The sequence below is a fragment of the Argentina anserina genome, chromosome 3 (genome assembly GCF_933775445.1).
Source record: "Argentina anserina chromosome 3, drPotAnse1.1, whole genome shotgun sequence".
Lineage (NCBI taxonomy): Eukaryota > Viridiplantae > Streptophyta > Magnoliopsida > Rosales > Rosaceae > Argentina > Argentina anserina.
Genome location: NC_065874.1, coordinates 16,631,693 through 16,655,050, shown reverse-complemented (window position 1 = coordinate 16,655,050; position 23,358 = coordinate 16,631,693). Strand labels below are relative to the sequence as shown.

Genomic DNA, 23,358 nt, shown 5'->3' with positions numbered 1-23,358 from the left:
ACATAATTCATGCAACAATTAAGTCGAGACTCGATCGTAGAGTTGACGAAAGTCGATCATCCTGATGTTCGAGTATATATATATATACATATATATATATATATGCGGGGTTTTTAAGGTAACGAGACCCTTATCTTAGCTTAAGGTACGGATTTTCATTTGTGACCAACCTTTCGATCTAATTTTCACATCTCCACCGTCAAATATCTAGGTTATAACATATAGATCATCTTCAAAAAATTTCACCAGATTCCATCACCGTTAAGGTACTCATAACTTCGATTTTCTACTCAAAATACGAACGGTTCAGGTTCGGCAAATTCAATACGTCCATTGGTTTTGATTAGTTTGATATCTTAACGATCATGAAATCGGCTGAAATTTTATGGAGATGATCTATACATTATAACCTAGATATTGGACGGTGCAGATGTGAAAAATCGATCGAAAAGTTGATAAAAATGAAAATCCGTACCTTAACTTAAGATACAGACCTTCGCACCTGAAAAACTCATTATATATATATATATATATATATCCAAAACCTGTCTAGCTCAATTGCCTTGATAAATCATTAATGGGTCCGTGAGGCATTAACCTTTCTCAATTATCTAATTTTCATATGTTCATCATTTCATGCATTTTACGTAGTTGATCTTCTTTATTACTATTATTGTCAAATATTTCTTCATATTGATCTATGAAGAGAAACTCATTTTCATTCTCATGGACTTGAATTGTATATCACTATTGTTTTTAAACAATATCCTTTGTGATTATACAAGAGATTATTCTTGACATTGACTAGCATGATTGCTAAAGCTAGCCGACCTGATCTTCCTATAAACATATATAGCGAGAGGGACAAGTAGTAGCTAACAGAACAAATCCAGTGCTTCCAATTGATTGACAATTTGACATTATCATCTAAACTTAATTCGTATTGACTTTTTGTTGGTAGATGGTGATTTGAGTAATACATAAACCATAGTACAGATTTGTGGTCAACTGTTTTAGTTGGTGATAAGAACAAGCATACATCTGTTTGTCGTATAGTTTTCAGTAAAAACGCACACAATAATACAAATTACTAACCAAACCAACCGTGATCTATGATAATTGATATGATTAACTTGCATGTATGGCCAATAAAGTAATTAGCTCTATGATTATCTTGATCGATAGTTGATAATCTAGTTTGTACCATTTCTAAGAAATGTTAGAGATGAATCTCAACCAACTTAAGAATGATTCAATTACTCATTTCATACTATTGTTTTTCATTTGAACTATCGCATGGCACACTCACGAAGTCATCACAAAAATGACACTGTTGTCTTCCACAAGAAATGCTGATGCATGTTCCATAGCCTTATAGGTACCAGCAACAGTGGCTACAGTCGGGTGTTGAACTCTACTAGTTTGCTTTTGACGGCTGTGCCATACTTCTGTGCGGTATGTGCCGAACCTGGAGCAAACTGGAGTACATAGAATTTTGGAAAATGAATACTGTACAGAAATGTCGGTTAAAATAATTTCGATTATATGTTACTTTTGTAAACAAACTTACACAAATTCTGGGAGTTTGGTAAATATTGGTGCATTGAACAATTACAAGAGTTTCAGCAATTGCGGAGATGTTTAAAACCTTGGGTATGCTCCAGAATTCAAGCTTGGACCATCTCTGGTCAAGTAACAAATACTGTCTTCAATTGCAGTTACAATTCTAGCAATTACACTATCGACTCCTTGTCTACAGCAGAAGCTACTGCATGACCAGAAATCTTGACAAGCAGTGGAGACTAATCACTTTCGACACATGCAGCAACCAAATTAGATCATCAGTGTGCACCGAGCCTGATATGAAAGTTACATCCTTGTCTGCAACCACAGGCAATGGGGTGGTAGATAGTACCATCTTAGATAAGCATACTCAAGCCTGTGAGATCATCCATTGGTATTTCAAGACCAATGCAGTCATGGTCTTGCAGTCCATCGTCATCAAAGTTCAGCCATGAACCAAGATCTTGATTTTCATTGATTTCAAGAGAAGGGCCTAACTCCTCCATCGTATTAAATTCATCTAGTTGCAAATTTGCATAATCGATGGGTTCCTCTGGCTCTTTAGATGAATGTACAGGAGTATGACCAGGTAATGGTGGCCCTACTCTCCCTCTTCTATTACTCGAATTAGGCACTGGGTGACTTGATAAGTTATTGCTGTTCTGCTGGGGCATCCCTGTCATTTTGCGTTCACCGGCTCCACCCTGAGCACTGGTTCTCAAATTATCTCTACTCTGGTCTTTTTCTCTCTCGCTTCTCTTTTCTTTTATTTCATTGGAGTCAACGGTTGAAGTTATCCTTGAGGAAGCACTCCCAAGAATATCACTAAGCAGCACTTCCCTCTTCTTGCCCTTGTCCTTATTCAAGGTCTGTATGGATCCCTGTTTGGAAGAATCTTCTGCAGATGAGTCAACGATAACGTGTAGAGCCTCTGATGAACCCTTGTAAACATTATCACTGTGGGAATCATATCTGCCCAACCCGCTGGAAACTGCACATGTAGGATGAAATTGAAAAGGCAATCCCATATTGTAAGTAATAAAAAAATCCGACTCCAAAATGAGCTGGAGAAGAAAGCGTGCCAAAAAAAAAGTAATCTCCTCAATGAGTAATATCTGATCCCTGCTTGTATAAATGCTCCATTGACATCATACAATCAAGTCCAACTCAACATACCTGATCCTCTGACTTCGGTTTGATGAACTTCATTGCACGTATTACTAGCAGTCCCGGAGCCAACACAGTCAACAGATTTTCCAAGATTGTTGCCTGTTGGCAAAGAGAAGAAGACATTCTGCAGAGCGGGATCATTAAAGCAACTTATGCCCCTCTCTTCAAATTTCCGACAATGAGCAAGTGTGCGTTTGAGAAAAGCCATTGCAACGTGTTTCAAAACCTTGCGGACAGCGCTTTTTGAACCATTATACCCACGGCATGCCTGAAAAATGGGAGTGACAAAAGTGTCAGTGGTTCATATGATTAAATATTGAAGGTTCCGGTGCGCCTAGGGAGTTTGCCACCCTGTCACCTTCTACCTGATGATAGCAATAAGCAAAGGCATTGTTCACAATAATTTTTTTTTTTTTTTTGGAAATGATTTTTTTTCTTTTTCTTTTTCAAGTTTCATAATTCATTTTACATTATTTTGTGCATGGAAAGATTCAAATCATTACTAAACTGGGGTACGAAAAACGGAAGTGGTGTAAAAAGTGCCATGTTGCCACATCTCTGTCCCAGGATTTCTAGAAGTAATCAGCTGTTGGGACATAGATGAGTGGATGAAGATAGCACCACTCTGTCCAGGATAAATTTAACTCACAGAATGACCTCTTGATAGCAAAGTTAACCACACTAGAGTTACGCCTAAAGAGATTTGACATAGCATATGTGTTTAAGTTCCCATAAGATGTCTGGATCAAGAAGACATCTGGACATTGCAAAATTACCAAGCATAAATTCTGATAAACAGGATTAAACAAATTACCATTCGTTTTCTGTAAGCCATTGCAATAAGCTGGTCCATTGCAACTAGTTCAATTCTCCTGTATATACAACCACATTAATTTAAAACTTCACGAGTGAACAACACCAAAAGAGAGAAAAAGATCCAATCAGTAAGACAACTCCCACAATGTGGAACATACCGTTTTTCTGCAGATGCTTCTTTTTGAATGGTTTTATCAATTTTTGCTAAGCTTTTCTTCTTCCGCCCAATCTATCAGTTATAAGAAAATGTAAATAATGAGAAACAGGGGAGAAAAGAAATTTATACAGAAAGAGAAGTTCGAATGGAAACCACAGAATCTAGAGAGGGTCATTAAATTCACTGTAAAATTCAGTACAGGTTTGTGATTCATATAGCCTACTATCTGAGAAAATATAACCTGTTGATGTAGTCCTTGCTCGAGTTCCATTATATCTTGATTAATAACTTCTTCTCCACTTGTTAGATCCGGCTACAGAAATGGTTAATTTACAATGACGAATGTGAGAACCATAGATAACATATTTAACAACAATAAAGGCACATTACTTGCCAAAAAGCTTCATATTGAAACCATGTGCAAAATAAGATCTTACCGGTGTCTCTGGATATAACCCAATACTCTGCAATTCCAGAAGAAGCTTATCATCCAGGCACATAGACTGATATTGGAAATCAGATGGATAGCTAGGAGTACTTGCATCCCTATGTTGTAATTGACCAGGATATATTTCATAGGTATGAGCCGCATCAGAATGAGAAAATTCGTCATCTCCGTGCCACTGTTCCCGATTTCTATTCCTGAATGTATTAGTTCCACCACTTAGATCAAAAGAAACTCTGTCCAACAAACAACTTTTCTGATTCTGAATGTCCACTTTCGACTCAACTTCTGATTCCATTCTGTCCCAATCTTTGGGTCCAACATCGCTCTGGTTACATGAACCACAATGAGAATCATCACTTGCACACTGTAGGTGCATACTTTTGCCTTCCCTGAGGTTGTACAGTTCTTCACTTTCATCTTCTTGAATCAAAGCAGAAAGAACTCTTTGGTATAGTGGAGTAACTTTATCCAACCTTCTGATGCCAAATTTATCACATAAAGATTCAGTCTTCGAAGAGTCTTGATTAAAATTGTTCCCTTGTCTTTCCCCTGAACAATTAGGCACTTCTCTATGCCTAATAGCACCCTGAATGACAAGTTTACAACTAATCAATATTCATGAAAGAGATAGACTTGTTTCCTATTACATGTTTTCAGTTGAACATAAAGAGTGAAGATCTCAAAGTTTATCAGCAGATGAAACTTACAGAATCATGGCTACTTGTATAACGAAACAAAATTCAATATTCATGAAAGAGATAGACTTGTTTCCTATTGCATGTTTTCAGTGAATATAAAGATTGAAGATCTCAAAGTTAATAAACAGATAAAGTTTATTGAATCATGGCCAGATGTATACCGTAACATTTTTTTCATCACCAAGAATCCAAGACAAACTCTCATCAAGCTCCTCAGCAAGACTTAGCTGTCCAAAAATGAAGAAAGGAATATTTAAGTGTATGCGACAAGACCTTATACAATTTTAGATGCATCAGGGTATACAATTCATTACCTGCCGCTTCAGGTAGGATATGTCCTCTGAGGTTAGAGAACCAAAAATGGATTCCATTTTTTTCCAAAATGGACCAGAGCATGCAAGACCTACAGAAACCAACTACATTGTTAGTGACTGGTACAGATATCTAACATAACCAAGCTGATTTTGCAGCAAACTGTTGAATTGCGTGTGCATGTACTGAAAGAGTAAAATGCATACTATTAGCATCACGAGCTGAATTGGCAGCCAAATACAGTTCTTCATGATCATCATCAGATTCACCTGGAAAGGACAATCCAATACAAATTAAAAGGTAACACAACGAAGGTCTATTAATACAGTTCTCTGCAATATATTTCAGATAGAACAAGTTAAAACAAACACTGCAAATGACAAACAAATGGATACTGTAAACTCATGATCAAAAGGAGTAACAATAAACTTCTTCCTGAAAATATAAAGATGTATAGCATAAGAAGCAAGTAACAGATCTTTTTACACTAGACACAGGTTTATCATTGTCCTCTTTTCTGAATAGAAGAGAGAAAAGAGAAAAGGAGATGGAGAATCTGTTGCATATATGATTCTAACTACATGAAATTGCTAGTAAATACAAAATGTTCAGTTGAGTATCAAGAACATATGAGAAAATCCAGTGTTGTCCATGCTGTCGGAATACTGATTTTATATTTGCAATCACACCCATGGAATAATTTACATTGAATAACTATAGACCACACTAAAAGTTTGAAAATCAACATAGCTGAAACTACATATATTATGTCAACATTACCTGTAATATCTGATGAACTTATTGACTGAACACGAGTTAAGGCTTTGCGATCTTTCTGCTTTTTTGGAGGTAGCCGGCCTATTTTACTATATTCCATCAATATAAAGATACCAGTCAGTATTTATAATAAAATCATTAAACCAAGACCTCCACGAGGAAAAAAAAAACAGAATAGTTTAGACACCTTTTATTGTTATCAGTCACAGGCTTCATGTCTTCAAGATGCTTTTTGGTTGGTATGTTCTCTGATTTCACCCTCATTGGAGGAATGCCAGGCCTGGTCAACAATGTAGTCGGACCCCTTCCACTTCTTCCTTGTCTTCGCACACCATCTCCTGATTCATTATTTGGTAATTTACTCCTCTTCATGGGTGATAAATATGCCCCAGCCTTTTGCTCTGTGGCTATGGCAATGTCACTGTTGTTTGTCCCCTTATCTCTCCACTTGTTTTCACCAGCTCCCAGTTCTTCACTTCCAGACAACCCATAAGGAGACGAAGGATTCTGAAGTTCCTTTTTAAATTTGGGGGTATGATTATCTAAACTGCTGGCAAGTTGTGCTCCACCAGTCCCAACAGAGGAAGTTCTAGCATGGAAATCAGAAGTTGCAACGCCTTGATTGCAAATCTGTGCCTCGCCATTGTTTGATACAGGAGAGACTAGATTTGTCCTCCTTGCGCGGGAGGTTTTATGTGTTCTCTGACCAACCCACTGGGCCATAGCTATAGAAGAACCGTTAGGCATTGTGTGCTTCTGATTATTAATCCCACTTGCTGCTTGGATTTTGTTTTGACTAGTATGCTGCTCCCAGGCCTGAAGAACTCCACATAAAGGAGGAACAGTAGGTGAGTCTACACTCATGCTGGAACCTGTTCGTGGTGCCCTGGAGACCTTTCCCTTTATCACAGTACTAGGACTGCCTGTGGAGTTATCCTCTTGTACTTTTATCCTGATGTGCAGAGCCATGAAGAAATCATTAACCTCATATTAACAAATCGAAACCTAGATTATCGGCAATCAAATCGGCTTTTAATCAAATAAGAGTTTACTAACTGTCCAAATGAATGCACTGTCAAAATGAACTTATAAATAAGGAAATATCAGAACGAAATACATACCTATGGTTTGCTTTCAAGACAACCTTCTGCTCTAATACAGTTGAACGGTCTTTCATAGCAGCACTTTCCAGCCCGTTCTTGAGTACTGTAGAGGTACTAAAAGTCATAGATTCTACAGACCCGTCGGACTTGTTGTTTCCGCTAACTCCAGGAGAGGATTTTAATCTGCTAAAAAAATGATAATCTTTACATTATAAAACAGTTCATTTTCCCTCATACTCTTTTTAATTGTACATGTTCATATCATCATATAGAATAACTGCAAGATACAGTAGAAGTATATCTATTCTCAAGAAATACTCATGGTAGAGACTTGATAAGCACTAAGATAATGGGAACCTCGGGTGGAAGATAATTATCAAATTAACATGATACCTGAAAATATTAGAATCACAAGATCGTAACTTAGAATCACCATTCAGTTTTGGGTGAGTAGCTCTTGTTACATCCTGTTCATTACCCATAACCCTATTGCTCACTGATCCCACAGACCGTTTCTTTTTTGTTTTTTGATCTAACCCTTCACCTCCAGAAGGCAATCCATGGGTCTTTTCTTCAATCCGAACAGAAGCCCCACCAACAGCATGAAGCATGTTTTCGTCCTTGTCTGTGACCACCTTCTGCCTTGAGGTGGCAGCTGACCTAGCTTCTCCCTGCAGAATTTAGAAAGAGTTTACATCTTAAAGAGCTGAATGAGGAAGAAGCATTGTACTCATCAACTCAAAGGCATGAAGCATAGTGAATGGAAAGAAAGCTGCTTGCAACCTTAAAGGCATCAAACTCTCCAATCAATTCAGTAATTTGTTTCTGTTCTGAAAAGTAGACAGGGACAGGAAACTTCTTTTTTTATGTATTTGTTTCATTCTCTATTCCTTCTATAAAGACCAAACTGGGATTATTTATATTACATAAGTATTCTAGAGATAGTAACCTTAGTTAAATAGTTGTTGAAAGGAAACATAACATGTATTTCTACTGCATGTTTGGAATCTGCCAAGGATGATGATAAGGGACCCAACTGTTTTCCCCAACACACTCAGTAAGTTCACATCGGTTCAAACAAGTTCTATAAATGATGTGGTGAGCATACATGGACCACAGAGATTACGAGATCAAACTTTGGGAGAAAAGTTGGGATAACATGCATTTTTTTCAATACAAAAATTCAGAGTTACTTTTAAATGCGAACCTGCACATCAGCCACTGATGTACGAACGCGTTTACTAAGGCCAGCACCCTTGGATCTGTCTTCTAGTCTTTGAGTCATAACTCCATGAGGATTTTTAGGTATTTGACTTCCCAGTTTCACTAAACCTACTCCATTCGACCTCTCACTTGATGAAAGATCACTCCGTTGTCGCTTCTTTGAGGTCAAAGCATCTCTAAACTTATCCAATTTGAATATGGATTCCCGCAGCATTTTTGCTCTGTCCCTGGTAATCAAAAACCATGTTAGCATACGGAACATAAGTTCTTGTCTGTGTTCCACTAGGAGAAGATTATGGGGACCATTTATTAAGCCTGTACATCATATAGGGACAATTCCCAAATTAAAACTAGCAATCCTCAGTCACCAAAACAGCAATGTTTTCATTTTAGGATAAGGTAGGCGAACTTTGATCACTTACGAAATGCTACAAGGATTTTAAAAATATGCATTAGCGATTTAAACGACCAACGATAACAATTACTTTTGAGACAACAAAACCATCGTTAATGTGTAATTTTATCACAATAAATAGGTAGCGATACGGAAAATGTACTGAACCTGGACTTCCTGGAGGCATCTTGCACGCTTTCTTTAAAGCTCTTCAGCTCCTCCGTCGCCACGGAAGGCGTAGGCTTAGGATTCGAAGCTCCAAAAGAATGGTCCTCCGACGCACTCCCAAGCGGGAATCCAAGAACTCGCCTCAGCTCCCCCGACCGCGTGCACTTCTGATTCCCTAACATAATCGGCTCCAACGGCAAACACTGCGGCAAGGGAGGCATCGCTGATGACTGTGCTGCATTACCCCGTCTTACATTACTCCCGGGGCTTAACATCAGTATCTCAACTCCCTACCTCCTCAACTCACCGATCGCCCACTCCGAAAAAAATTCAACTCGATTTCGCCTCTACCTGCTTCCACGATACAAAAAACAACATAAAACATCATAACCTTTCAACTACACTAAACACATATCGTCATCGAAAAGTAGCTATAATCAAACTACACTAGCCACTACAAATCGAGCTCCACCGCCGACTGAATCACTTCTCTAAACAGTAAACATCAACAGTAAAATAAATAAATAGTCAAGTGCTGAGCTCAATATATAGATTTCAAGACTTTCTAGAATCTACGACGAAATCAAGAGCCGAAAATCTAGCAAGACCGAAAACCCCTGGAGCTTAGAAGTAATGAATTTACGGGAATCATAATCAGCTAATGGTAATAAGCAACTGTCGCATTTTTACTTACCGGTTGGCGGCGGCGGGAGGTGGATTGAATCGGGGGCGGGGGAGCCCTAAGTGAGGGGATTGGGGAATTGGGTTTTGAGAGAATTGGGGAGAAATTGGAGGCGATTGAGAGGAAACGAGGTGAAATTGAGAGATCAAAGAGAGAGGCAGGGGGGACACCTATTTTTATGGATAAATGTTTTCTCTTTTTTTTCGCGAGGATATTTGATGCTTTTGGAACACACTGACATTCCGTTTCTAACCCTAGTCGACTTCCCAGTCCAACACTGCAACTAGAACTCCGTCTCCGAATCCGACTCCAAATGATGGCTGCTCTTTGATTTGCGCACGGCGTACGTGGCGGTTGCCGGAGGAGTTATAAGATGAAAAAATTTCCCTATTAGGTCCTAAACTATTGTGGCAAGGCTAATGTAGTACACAACCTCAAAGTTATACAGCGTAATACCTCAACTTGTAATTCACTATCAACAAAGGATCTGAGCCCAATTTCCGTTAGGACTCCGTTTTCTCGGTCACGTGTCCCTCACGTAGCCACAAAAAAAAATTCAACATTCGTACATAAACTCTTGTTGGCAAGGTCAATGTAGTACTCAAACTCTGAGTTGTACAAATGTAGTACCCAAACTCATTTTTCGCTATCAACGTGGGGTCTGAAGTCAATTTCTATCACAACTCGGTCTTATGGGTCATGTGTTGTAACCTCTTGTCTCTTCCCCTTTTCTTCTTTTTCTCCTTCACTCTCAGTCCTTCCACACTTTATTTATAAACTTAGATTTCGAGACAAAGCAACACTACGGGTTATGTTTCTTCCAATCTCTTCAACCATGACGAAGACGACTTCTCCCAGCTCCGCCTTGAGCCACCACATTGTCTCCCTCACCTCATCCACCTACGACATTCTCTCACTCTACCTACGACATTCGAGGCATGTAATGTAGTGCAGTCGGCGGTTAAGAATCTCATAGTGAAGGTCTACGAGTGTGATGTGACGATAGATCGGGGGTTCTAAAGAGGTGGAAAAGCTCGAAGATGGTGTTGGTGGTGAAGAAAGAGGTAGTGAGGATGAGAGAAGGTGGAGGAGGAGGATGCCGCACCATTGTGGTGAGGTGTCCAGAGTGTAATGAGAATGAGTTTGTGTTTTACCCAATTACTGTAAGTTGTTTCTAAATTCCAGATATTTATAATAAGAGTTTCTTATTTGGGGCATTAGAATGCACATATGATTATTTAGGTAAATACCCTTTTTATTTGACCCTCAAGAAAGAGCCATGACGAAAATTGGCTTCAGATCCCTCATTGATAGCGAAAAACAAGTTTGGATATTACATTGGTACAAATCAGAGTTGGGATACTACATTAACCTTGCCACAAGAATTTGGGTACCAATGTCGAATTTTTTTTGTGGTCACGTGCGGGACACGTAACTGAGAAAACGGAGCCGTAATGGAAATTAAGCTCAGACCCTTTGTTGATATCAAATTACAAGTTTGGTACTACACTAGTACAACTTTGAGGTTTAGTACTACATTGGACTTACCACAATAGTTTAGGATCTGATGCGAAATTTTTTCCTCATAAGATTCTTTGTTTTTGCTTTCAGCATGGGTTCTCGACTTCTATTCCTAATTTTTGTTTGTTCTTTACACAAATGACACATGTTGCATTTGTACATTTCAATATACGTTTGATAGTTTGTACAATTTAACAGGGATGCAAGTCTTCTAATTCCACTCCGTACTATATACAATCGAGATTGCTTGTTTTTATACCACTTCATGATATCGCTTCTCATAAGTTAGTTCGGTTTTGTCGGAAAAATTAAATAAAAGAAGCTTGTATGTATTGATCGATGAACTGAATATTGCAATGATGGAGTCTGCATGGCAAGAGTTAATTGAACAATATTGTGTGCCTAACTAAGCAACGCATGACTTTCGACCTAAAAAAAGAATTCAAAAGAAGCAATGTTTGGTTAATATTAACCTAGTAATGTTTGCCTTATTCTTATTCTTTTATTTTATCTTTTATATATTTATTATTTCTTATTACGTTTTCTACTCATACTAGGAAAATGTGCAAATGATCGGAAACATGTCAACATGAGTGGTTTTAGCTCACATTCTGATTATGTGAAAGTTTCAAGCCAAAAAGGAGCAAATGTGAAAATTTCACAAGAAGACAAAAGTCAACGCCGGAAAATACTGGTCAAACTCCGACGATGAGAATGTGGTTACCGAAAATGGTGGTGGCTGAAGTCAATAAGTCAATATAGCATTGATGGTGGATTTAAATTTAAATTCAAATTTATAATAGAAAAAGACAAATGAATGGGAGCATTTCAAGAACAAGATCCACAATTTGTGCTTCCACCTTTGTCCACCATATCTAGTCATTCATCCTCTTACATCTGCACCCTTCATTTGTAACCCTAAGACCTTTAAATACATTCATTCTCCCCAAAAACAGAATGCACCCTTTACAACACTAAAACTCCATCAAAACTTCATATTTTCCATAATTTTAACATAGTTTTCTTAAGCCTAAGTCATTGATATCAAGTTTTGTAGAGAGAAGTGTAAAGTGTCTTTGGTTTTCACCAAAAACCAAAGATCATTTACACTTTTGATCAATCACAAACTTGTTTCATAGATTTGGGTTGGAGTAAAGAGTTGTGATAGTGTGTGGGTTTTACCAAAGCCATACTCACTTCACTCTCTTCGTCCTCTACTCATAGTCATCCTCAACCCTTGGTCTTTGTTCCTACATTGTGTCCATAAGTATGGTGTTCATGGAGTTCTTCCTTTGTTAGAACCCATTAGTATCATTTGTACCAAACCCTTGGTAATCTCTTCTCTCTTTACTCTACTTCTCTTTTGATGTATTTCAATTTCAAGAGTTTGTTGTATTTAGTGGGTTGTGAGTAGTTGGATTTGAGGCTAGGCTAGCCCTAGCCAAACTCATGTGCTAATGAATTCATTTTACTCTTAATAAATGTTGATGCATGTTGAATCTATGGGTTATACACTTAAAATACTTACTAAATGTGTTGCTAGTTTTGTCACCTAGAAACATATTTAGGTAATTAATGAATTAGAACTTGACAACTTCTTGAATCCGTGAGCATGGGTAACCTTTAGGTGGTGGCTTAGTGTTTCTTACGGGAAATATTAAGTTGCTTGAATTTCTTACCTTAAACTTAATGCTTGTGTCATGAATGTAATTGCTCTAAGGGGGTGTTATGTTTGTGGTACATAGCCCACTTGTATTATAAGGTAATATAATTGGGACTAAGATTGTGTGATTTAATTTGGCTCCAAAAGACTTGTTAAATTGCATGATTAGTTTGTTTCTGGGTAGCTTCACCAAAGCACTAGGAGGAAGTTTGTCAAATATGTTTATGCATTAATCTTGAGTTACATTTGTGCATGAGTAATGCTAGGTGCAATGCCTAAGTCTCTACCCCTATTTTGATTCTACCTCTACATTTACCTTTCTTTGTTGTTTTTGTGCAAGAATTAGTTTGCTTAGCTTAATTCTAAAATCAACCAAGCCAATTCACTACCACTTGTTAATACCATCTCCATGACTCTTAGCTTCTAAAGGACTAAGGTTGTAAACTTGTAAAAATTTAGAAATCATATTTTTCTAGTTTTTCTTGCGGAAATTTAGTTAGAGTTAAGTTTTTCCCAATCCCTTGGGTACGATACTCTACATTTTCCCTTACTAAAACTTGACCTCATATACATTTGCCCTTACCAACAGGCAATATGCGATTTTATTAGCCTTCTTGATACAGATTTTGTACCAATATCGAAGTTAAATCTCATGAGTCATGATCGCCACTTGATCGGGTTAACAATAGAGTATATATGAATGTAGGCCTCATCATTTAGCCTACGGATTCTAAAAGTCTGTGGAGCCCCGCAAGCATAATGGGCTTTTACCCGGCCCGACCTATGAGAAACCCCGCCAAATCCCGCTTCCGTGGGTAGAGTGCCGGGCTTAGTTTAGATATGTGAAACTCGGGCCGTAAAAGCCTGCGAATAAAATAAAATATTATATATGCATATAATATATTATACATATATCAATTATATGTCTTTTTTGGTAATAATTATACATAAAATATTATATATGTTAATAATACTATATTTAAAATTTTATATTTCTTTATATTATAATTTTATACTAGATTTAAAATAAAATTATAGTATTATGAAACAACTATATGAAGTATATGAAGTAAACTTATCGGGATTAATCAACACCAGTTGATGTTATCGGTACTAATTATTAGGGACCTTGTTAAAACTTTATCTAATTCGGACCTCGTCTGACCGTCAGAATTTCCGATAAACCGAAAACACCACTAATATGTCCTAAGGGAGGACCCATTACCAGGATACGAACGTCAAAAGCCGTTTGCATATATGAAATCATCTAATTTTTGACACCGATCATGCACGGTCGCACCGAGGAAACTCATTTGACAAAGACCCAGTCAATGAGGTTTTAATATTTCAAAATGCCTCATTTTTTGTTACACTATTAATTACACTATATGTTTTTTTACTAGATCTCCTCATGAGTACTAATCAGTTTAGAGATAGGAAAATAAGTAACATAATATTAGTAAAAAGAAAATTATAATCCTTATGTAAATGGGTTTAGAGTTAAAGTAGCCACAAACTCTCTCTCTCTCTCTCTCTCTCTCTATATATATATATATATATCATTTTTTATGCATATAGTCAAAACAAGGCTACGTAACTGAATGGATAATGACTTTCTTATCGACGCGATGATATATTGAGAAAGAAATTTTAGAAAAGTTCACCATTGATTTAATAATTGATGATATAGAGACGTCAACATACCCTTTTGTCTAATTCACCAATCCCTTGCGATTAACAGGCTATACTCACATCAGAAGCTAGCCCCTACCACTAAGCATGGTCGCAAACTCTCGACATCTAACATGAGTCAAATCAATGATTAACACATGCCTACTACTTACATCACCAACAATGGTTGTCAAAGAAATCGTACTTTATCCACAACAGTACCTTCATGACTTCACCAAAATGCGTCGCTAGAACCACGAACCTACCCTTGTTTCAAATCAACAAAATAATCTCCTTTCATGATCCTCTCATTATAAAGTCACAAAAGTTGTGCATGTTGCCCACATAAACACCTTATTCACAAAGGCAACACGATAAGAATCCTAACTCAATGAGTCCACGACCACAAAAGAACACCACATTGGACTAAGAATTACTCTCGAACAATTCACCAGAGAATCGACTAACACAGGCACAAGGCAGTAGAGAACCTCTACCACCACCACAAGAGAGACGGATCACGCATCCTACCACCCTCACTAATTCTTACAGTCGGAAATCAATTACAGCTACATGCTTCTATGAGCGGTATGCCACAATTTGCAGGACAAACAAAGAATAGGTGGAACATGAAAATTAGGTGGACTTTACAACACAAATCCCATCACGACCACAACTGAGACATACCCTACCTCATGCTTCATGCATGCCTCAAAGGCATGACACATGACCCCACACAAATGCCCCAGTGACACCATCTAAAGTATTGGTTTCCCCACAGTTGTAGTACTAATAAGTTCAGTAACCACTTCAACAGAAACATGATATTGGGTCTCCCATCACTTCTAGACTCACCCAAAATTATCGATGCACTACCACTCTAAATAATTGTTTCTTTACTTTCATCAAGAACTCCTAAGGTCATCTCATTCCTTACCTTCAATAGAATTACTTCACCGCCACTGTGTTTCATTTGGATCAGTGGCATAACTACGTTCTAATTCTCAACACCAAACAAATGATTAATTTCACGACAGATTAGCATTCACAATTAAATTCTCATCTAGCAAATAATTAAATCATGACGACATAAATGAAATTTTCCCAACACCTTAGATTTCTTGGTCAGCTAAGAACAATGAGTAACATCAAGTCTATGGCCTAACCAAAACAAGTTGAAATGCTACGACGACATAATGTGAATCTTAACTCAATAATTACATTACTACTTTAAGGATCTATCACACACCCTACCATTCCATTACCAATAATGTTAGAAATGTTTGTCACGAAAATTTTCGTTAAACCACCTCCAACATATGGTGTTCACATCCCTTACCTTGAAAACAATACTTCAACCTCATTGTGCCTCAACTTGGATTAGTTGCATAACTAAAATCCAGTGCTCAGCATTGGAACACTCATTATCCCTCAATGCAGTTAGTCTCTACCCTAATGGAAATCTGTTTACTCAAACCAGTTAGCATTCCTGTAACTTCTTCACCTTGAGTTGATGGTAACCGGATCTCAGATCAATTTTAGAGGATATCATAGCCCCTCAAATCTGGACATTAGTTAGAATTTTCTTGTGAATCACATACCAAAGAAAAGTTTTCAACTTGGGAGGACAACTCACCTTCTAAACAAATCTCCACAGAGGGTTTTGAGCCCCATTTATCTCAAAAAGAGAGTTGTAAGCATACTTAAAAAAGAAACAACCATTAGGAGTAGACCCCCAAATAAGTCGATCAACAGCATTATCACAAAAACCAATTGGAAAATTAACAATTTGAAGAACAACATAAGAAGGCAGCACAGAGTTTAAAAGCTGAATATTCCACCCATAATCAAACCAGAAGTCACACACCAGAGCATTATGATGAATATGAGCATAAGAAAGAGCACATACAATAAGAAGTAGAGAACCAACCCACACATTATACCAGAAATTGATCTTTTTACCATTCTCCACTCTCCACTTAAGATTTTTCCTAAATAAATGAGCACCATGAGAAATACTTCTCCAAACTGAAGAGCAATCAGAAGGAGCACAAAAATCATGATCAGTGATGTCCATATCCTTTAAATATTTCTCCTGAAACATATTAGCCCACAGACCAACATCCTTTTATAGAAATCTCCAACTGACCTTAGCCAACATAGCTTGATTCATCTGAGAAGTTTTCTTAATACCAAGGCCCCCAATGGACTTAGGTTGACAAACAATATCCGAATTGACTAAGTGAACTTTCTTCTTAGCCTCAGTGTCCCCCCATAGGAAATCTCGATTTAACTTATTCATCTTCTCACAAAACCTGATGCGAAATCTAGTAGTCTGCATGACATAAGTTGGGATGGCAGAAGTAACAGATTGGATCAAAGTGAGTCTACCAGCAAGGCTAAGAGTCTTACTTTTCCAACTAACTAATCTACCTTGAGTTTTATCAAACAAACCATCATAAGTATGTTTGTTAATTCGAGAATGAACTAAAGGCATACCAAGATACTTTCCCAAATCAGCAGTCAGGGGGGAGCCACAAGTCCTACTAATATCATTAGCAAGCCTTCTATCAGTGTTGGGAGAGCAAAATATAAGGAATTTCTCATAATTAACAGCCTAACCAGACAAAGAGCAAAAGGTATCAAGAATGCCCTTTGAACCAGAAGCTTGTCTAGAGGAAGCCTCAGCAACCAACATCAAATCATCTGCAAAAAAGAGGTGAGAAATTCTCGGCCCAAATTGAGAAGCTTTAACAGCTTTCCAACTCCCAGAATCAACGACAAACCTAATTAGGTGAGATAACTTCTCCATACACAACACAAAAAGGTAGGGAGAGAGGGGATCCCCCTGCCTAATTCATCTTTGAGCCTTAAAGCGTCAGTGAGTTCACCATTAAAGCAGATATGAAAACTAGTGGAGGAAACACAACTCATGATCAATTTGATTAGCATATAGGGAAGCTTAATTTCACAAAGCACCTGCTCAATAAAACTCTAACCATATATTCAACCGATATGGCGATATCGTATCGTTTTCTAAATATCACCGATATATCGGCCGATATATTCGATATTTAGAACACTTGGACCAATAGAGAAGAGAGCGTCATTCACATCCAATAGAGAAATATGATTAGAAAGTTTATTCCGATCCTCCTGCTCAAGATCAGGAAAAAGGTTCTCAATACTGAACATGTTATCATTAAGAGAATTCATAGAGAAAAGACCAATGAAAAAATCAACAGCAATATTTTTCATGGAAGAAGCCACAGTGGTCCAGATTTCATTGCTATCAAATAAACCCTCAATTTTGTTCCTTCTTTGTCTGACAAGAGTAGTAATATGAATAAAATTGTGAATCTGTCCCCACCATACAACCAACAGTCCATGGACTTTTGCCTCTAGAACAGATTCTCCTGATTCAAAATTTGTTCATACTCATGGATAAGCTCAGTTTCAAGATTAACAAAAAAATGGTTAATGAATCTATCACAAGCCTTTTGGATTCCACCAATTCTAGCAAGCAATTTCTTCTTTCTTTGAAACAAATGACCAAAGACATCTCTATTCCATTTCTTCAGGGCAGCTGAAAGAGAACACATCTTAGAATGGAAATCACCAGACAAGCTATTCCAAGTTGAAGAAATAAACTCAGCATATTTTTCATGGGAAAACCACATAGCTTGAAACCAAAAAGAACAAGCAACACAGTTGACAAAATTATTAGACCTCAACTGCAACAAAATGCTTCACTAAAAACTGCTCTTCAAGACACATTACAAAAAGCTCTGTCAAGTCTTTCTTTAATTCTATTGTTACTCCAAGCAAAATGAGAACTAATGAACCCCATATCCACCATAGCATTTCTATTGATCCAATCTCTCAGGCCACCAAACCTATCAGTTAGAGAGCCACTATTTTTATCAGCACAAGAAATAAGCTCATTGAAATCACCTTTTAGAATCCAAGGAACATCATGAGTGGCAATAAGTTTATTCAAATAAATCTAAAGAGAAGCTCGAGAGGTATGATTAGGACTAGCATAAATCACTATAAGCATTCATTTAGGTTTACCAGGGAGTTGAACAAACACTGTAATAGACTGAAAATTATCATCAACAAAATCAATATGCACCTTGTTTTTATTCCACACTAGCCAAATCCCACCAGAAAAACCTCTAGCTTCAACCACTCTATAATCAGTGAAACCATTTTTTTCTAAAGCAAACCAAGTTTTACTGAAAGGAACTCTAGGCTCACAAATAGCCAAAATATCAATAGAATGAATTTTCACAAGATCAGCAATAGCTAATCTAAAATTCTCACTTCCTGCACCTCTAGCATTCCAAAATAAAGACTTAATCATTGAAAAAACAGCAAGGATGGAGGAAACCCCAATTAAGTATCAATTGAGTTTTCCATTTTCAGCAAAAACATCTTCGATAAAGGAGTCAAGGTCTCCAACAAGAGAAGAATTCTTACCAGTTTCAACAAGAGACTCCTCAGAAGGTGAGTGCCCAAAATTAGCATCAAATCCACTACCCAAACCACCAAAACTCACACCCTTAAAGGGAAGTTCCTTAAGGATATGAGTTTGTTTTTTTATTATGAACCTTTCTTCACGTTTTGGAGCAATTTTCCAGATTTTGTGCCACTAGGTTCACCCACATGTGAACCATCTTGTATAGGAACTTTAGGCTGCAACTTGACTTTTGATGGAGAAGACTTGGAAGCAAGGCAATTAGCCAAATGGGTGGGCTTCAAACTCTGAGAAGATTGATTATTCTTAGTAGGACTTGATAGTAATGTATTTTTCTTCTCCTGGAAATTATTCTATAATTTCACAATAGTTGGTGCTACAGCAGGAACAGAGTCAAAATCAGTCATTTTGGAGTCATTAGCATCAGCATCATTATCATTGTCCTTCTGTAACACAGCAAATCGAGAACCACCATAGTCAATCTTCTTACTACTGGAGTTCACATTCGACTTCTTGTTCTTATAAGACATAAGCATCCAAGCCCACATATCATCTTTTCGAACACCCCAAGATATTGGAGTAATAACCTCATGATGAAAACTCAAATTAGGCTCAGAATGATCCATACTATTCATCACATAATTCTTAGAACCAGAACCAGCATTAGGAGAAGTTATCAAAGCATTAGGAAAAAAATCATTTTTCAGAGTGGGGCATTTTTTTTAGCATGGCCAAAGCAACCACACTCAAAGCAGATAAGAGATATACCCTCATATACCATGTTATAAGCAATGGATTCAACCTCAACAAAAGGCCTTAATGGCTTATTTAAATCAACCTCAATACGAACTCTTGCAAATTTTCCCCTGGACTAGCCTAAAATCAGTTTATCAACCTTAACAACATCACCCAGTGTTTTACCAATTTTCTCAAGAGTAAAGTCCTTAAAAAACTGAACAGACAAACCAAAAAATCGAACCCACAACGCCATTTTACCAATAGAATCACAGAGATGACTGAAATCAGGCTTCCATTTACGAACAACAAGAGTTTGACCAGCTAAAATCCAAGGACCCTCATACAAAGCAAATTCATATCATCTTCTAAATTGAACTTAACAATATAGAAGTCATTAGGGAGATCAATAAGTTACCAACCTCTTTTTACCTGCCATTTCATGCGAAGCCCACGAAACATGAAATCATATGAGATGGTGGAATTTGGTTTTCCCATGAGCTTGACAATCACAGCACAACGCCACTCATAATCAATCTTGTTATGAACTTTCTCAGAGAATGAGACATTTTTCCCATGCTTTCCGACAGAGTAGCTACAATCAGCATCAGAAAAATCAAATTCCTCAGTCATGGTTTGGTGGAAATGATCGATAGGATTGTTTAGAGTGCTCACATAAGAAGACATCGATGGGGGAGGGATGGGATTTGGAAGGGCTGAGTCCAGCTCCTCAATTTTGAGATCATCATGGTCAGACTTGCAGTCACCCCCATGCTTAGAGCGTTTTCGTTGAGAAAGCATAACATCTGGAGCTCCGCTACCTCCCGAATGAAGGGCGGAGAAAGTAAAGACCGAGGACGCCAGCAGAATAGGGGAACTACACAGAGAAGAACAGTAGTCCTCTTTGTACACGCAAACTACTTGAAAGAAAAACTAGAACTTTGAATAAAAGAAGATAGACTTTGTTAATATTTGATAGAAATGATTCTTTAAAGCCATCAAAGTGAACACACCTTCTCTAGAAGTAACAAAACATTACTAAATACTCCAAAGGAAGAATAGAATAAAGCAAAAGGTTAAAAGTTTAACAATTATAGGAAACATAATAATACCTGCTCCATTGATACTGCTTCATTGTCCTTCTGTTCCTCCACATCTTTTACTTCTAACATAATAATAGCAACGAAGTCTGACACGTAATATTTTATTAATACTACAGTAAACGCTTGAATATACACGAGCTAGGCCAGTCACTCACATGAACTAGTCGCCCCACTTGTTCATAAGCATAGGCGTAGCTACGTTGGGGCGAGAAGGGTCAATTGACCCCTCTAAAAAAATTTACTTGGCTGTGATTGGTGGGTCAAAATCAGATGTAGTTTACTTTGGTGTCAAAACTGACCCTCTGCCATTAAAACATCAAGTTTCTTTTTATTAATTAAAGTATGGGACTGAACCTTGTCCATTTCGGACATGGAGCCAATGTCAGACCCCTTTATACTTTCTTCCTATATTTACTATATACTCACCACACTGAAGGTTCCTAAGAGTTTTGTCATTTTCCTAGCCAGTTGTGGCTGTTCCCATGGACCACGTCTGATAATACTTAAAAAAGAAAAAAAATGCTAGCCTCTTTGTCTCTGCTCTCTCCACTATGTCTCCTCTTTCTCTCTGCTCTTTCCTCACATTCTCTTTTTCCTTCATAACGAAATCTTCCGGCAAAACTCTGTGCTCAACAAACTACCGTCATTTTGGTGAGTTCTCGTATTAAGAGATTAATTTCATGTGATCAGATCTCTCTATTTCATCCATCTATAAGTTTTCTGATTTTTTCCCTTCCTAACTGCTTTGATTATAGAGATTCCGTTGTTTGATTGGTTCCACCCATTTTTGGGCTTTTCGTTTTTCTTCTTATTTTGGGTCATACAACGGCTCATCAATTCACCTAATATTTCAGCCGGGTTTTCTTTGCTTTCAATTTATCATCAAATTTTTTAGTCATTTTTCAAGTGGAAGGTGGATCCTAGGGATTTAGGGTTTCTCGCATTTGAAAAGAAACAAATATTGATTACATGGATATTTTTTGTTTGCAGACATTGATCAATTTGGTTGGTAGGTACAGAGTTCATAGTCAACCTTGGTAGCCCTAACAATTAGCTTCTTCTTCATATGTCTGATTGTATGGTATCCCATTTTGCTTCTTTTTGACTTGGTTGGGTTCTCTTTATCTCAGGTTGAAGATTATGTAGTGAAAGTAAAGCTTCATTAGGTACTCCTTGATTGGCAACCTTAAATCTTAAATCAACAAGTAAGTTCTAAATTTTTTCATTGTCCTTATGTTTTATTGTAATTTTGTGGATTTGATGTCATCATTGTAGAAGGATTCGCCCTCGAATCCAAGCCAAGTCCTTTGGAATTCCATGTTGATGATTACCACGTTTCCTTTTATAGATCAAAAGAGGACTTTGGGTAAAATATTTGTTCTTTGCCAAAATGAACTAGTTGTCTAATGAGTTAGTTTTAGGGGATACCTATGTGTTCATAGGTTTACCGTGCACATAGTAGTTGTTCACGTTAATTGGGATTTGGGCAAATTGTGCATGTATGTAAGCTTACCTTTGTTTTCTCTATGGTAAGTAATGTGCATCAGCGGCTTCATATGTACATTAAATATTAATAACTAATATTTCTCTTATGTTCTCAAGTGGGTAGAATTCTTTGTCCTAAAACAATTAAATATATTTTCTAACTAAACTTACTTGAAAAATTCAGTCATGGAGGCTTTATTCGAGAATACAAAAAGATAAAAGCAACACAACAGTTAACACAATCTGAAACTCCTATGATTAGAAATACATCCAATGATGAAACTTCATAACATCCTCCCGAAGAAGTAAACTTAACAAATCAGTCAGCACCTTCTCAAAGCTCCTCTGACAAGTAATATATCCGAAGATGTTGGTACATCAAAATCAATCAATGAGTTTAACATAGAAGACATTCCTGGAGACCCAGGACTTCGAACTCCAATTTCATATTATCATCCTAATGTTCGAGATCGCGTGCGGCGATATTATTTGTTGCAAGGTCCTTGTCAACCGGGAAATTATAAGTTTCCTCAAACAAAATTTAACAGTACTAATCGAAAGTTTAACGCTAAATGGTTCGAGAAATATCGAAAATGGTTGGAGTATAGTAAAGAAAAGGATGTTCTATATTGTTTGCATTGTTATCTTTTCAAACCAAATATTGGAGATCAAGCAGGTGGTGATGTATTTGTTGGTACGGGGTTTAAAAATAGGAAGAAAATTGACAAGCTTCAAGACCATGTGGGAGGGACTAATAATGGTCACAACATTGCAAGAAGAATATGTCAAGTTTTATTAGATCAACGACAACATGTTGATGCTGTCTTGGTGAACCAGACACAACAAGATCGGATTAACTATCGCACTCGTTTGAATGCATCAGTTGATCGTACTCGTTTTCTTCTACGACAAGGGTTGCCATTTCACAGTCCTGATGAATCTGATAATTAAAAGAACCAATGGAATTTTAAGGAACTTTTGAAGTGGCATTTTGATAAAATTGATGATATAAAAAAGGTTGTCTTGAAAAATGCTCCAAGAAATCATCAATTAACATCACCAGATATTCAACATGATATTGTCAAGGCTGTTGCAGTTGAAACTCTCAATATCATAATTAGAGACATAGGTAATGCATTATTCGCTATTCTCGTTGATGAGTCTTGTGATGTATTAGGAAAATAGCAA

At 37.3% G+C, this 23,358-nt stretch overlaps 1 protein-coding gene across 3 annotated transcripts; it reads right to left on the bottom strand.

Annotated features, from left to right (window-relative positions):
- Positions 1 to 1,528: 1,528 nt before the first annotated feature.
- On the bottom strand, positions 1,529 to 9,877 carry LOC126787743 (uncharacterized). Of its 3 annotated transcripts, none has more exons than XM_050513644.1 (16): positions 9,525 to 9,877; positions 8,831 to 9,184; positions 8,252 to 8,495; positions 7,438 to 7,715; positions 7,063 to 7,230; positions 6,129 to 6,893; positions 5,945 to 6,030; positions 5,371 to 5,433; positions 5,167 to 5,255; positions 5,014 to 5,079; positions 4,144 to 4,740; positions 3,948 to 4,019; positions 3,708 to 3,778; positions 3,548 to 3,605; positions 2,740 to 3,001; positions 1,529 to 2,554 (listed from the first exon to the last, which is right to left on the bottom strand). In XM_050513644.1, exons 2-16 carry the CDS (start codon positions 9,103 to 9,105, stop codon positions 1,920 to 1,922), a joined length of 3,729 nt encoding a protein of 1,242 aa, XP_050369601.1. In that variant the 5' UTR covers positions 9,106 to 9,184; positions 9,525 to 9,877; the 3' UTR covers positions 1,529 to 1,919. The 3 variants fall into 3 exon arrangements, with proteins under 3 accessions (XP_050369601.1, XP_050369600.1, XP_050369602.1); XM_050513643.1 differs by having other exon boundaries at positions 8,831 to 9,181; XM_050513645.1 differs by having other exon boundaries at positions 7,063 to 7,227; positions 8,831 to 9,181.
- Positions 9,878 to 23,358: the final 13,481 nt, after the last annotated feature.

Excerpts from the sequence above, each read along its gene's own strand:
- LOC126787743 (XM_050513644.1), bottom strand. The coding sequence starts at position 9,105 with ATGTTAAGCCCCGGGAGTAATGTAAGACGGGGTAATGCAGCACAGTCA. Across the intron at positions 7,231-7,437 it reads TGTGATTCTAATATTTTCAG|CAGATTAAAATCCTCTCCTG; the intron begins GTATCATGTTAA and ends TCATTTTTTTAG. Across the intron at positions 3,002-3,547 it reads TGGCTTACAGAAAACGAATG|GCATGCCGTGGGTATAATGG; the intron begins GTAATTTGTTTA and ends CCCATTTTTCAG.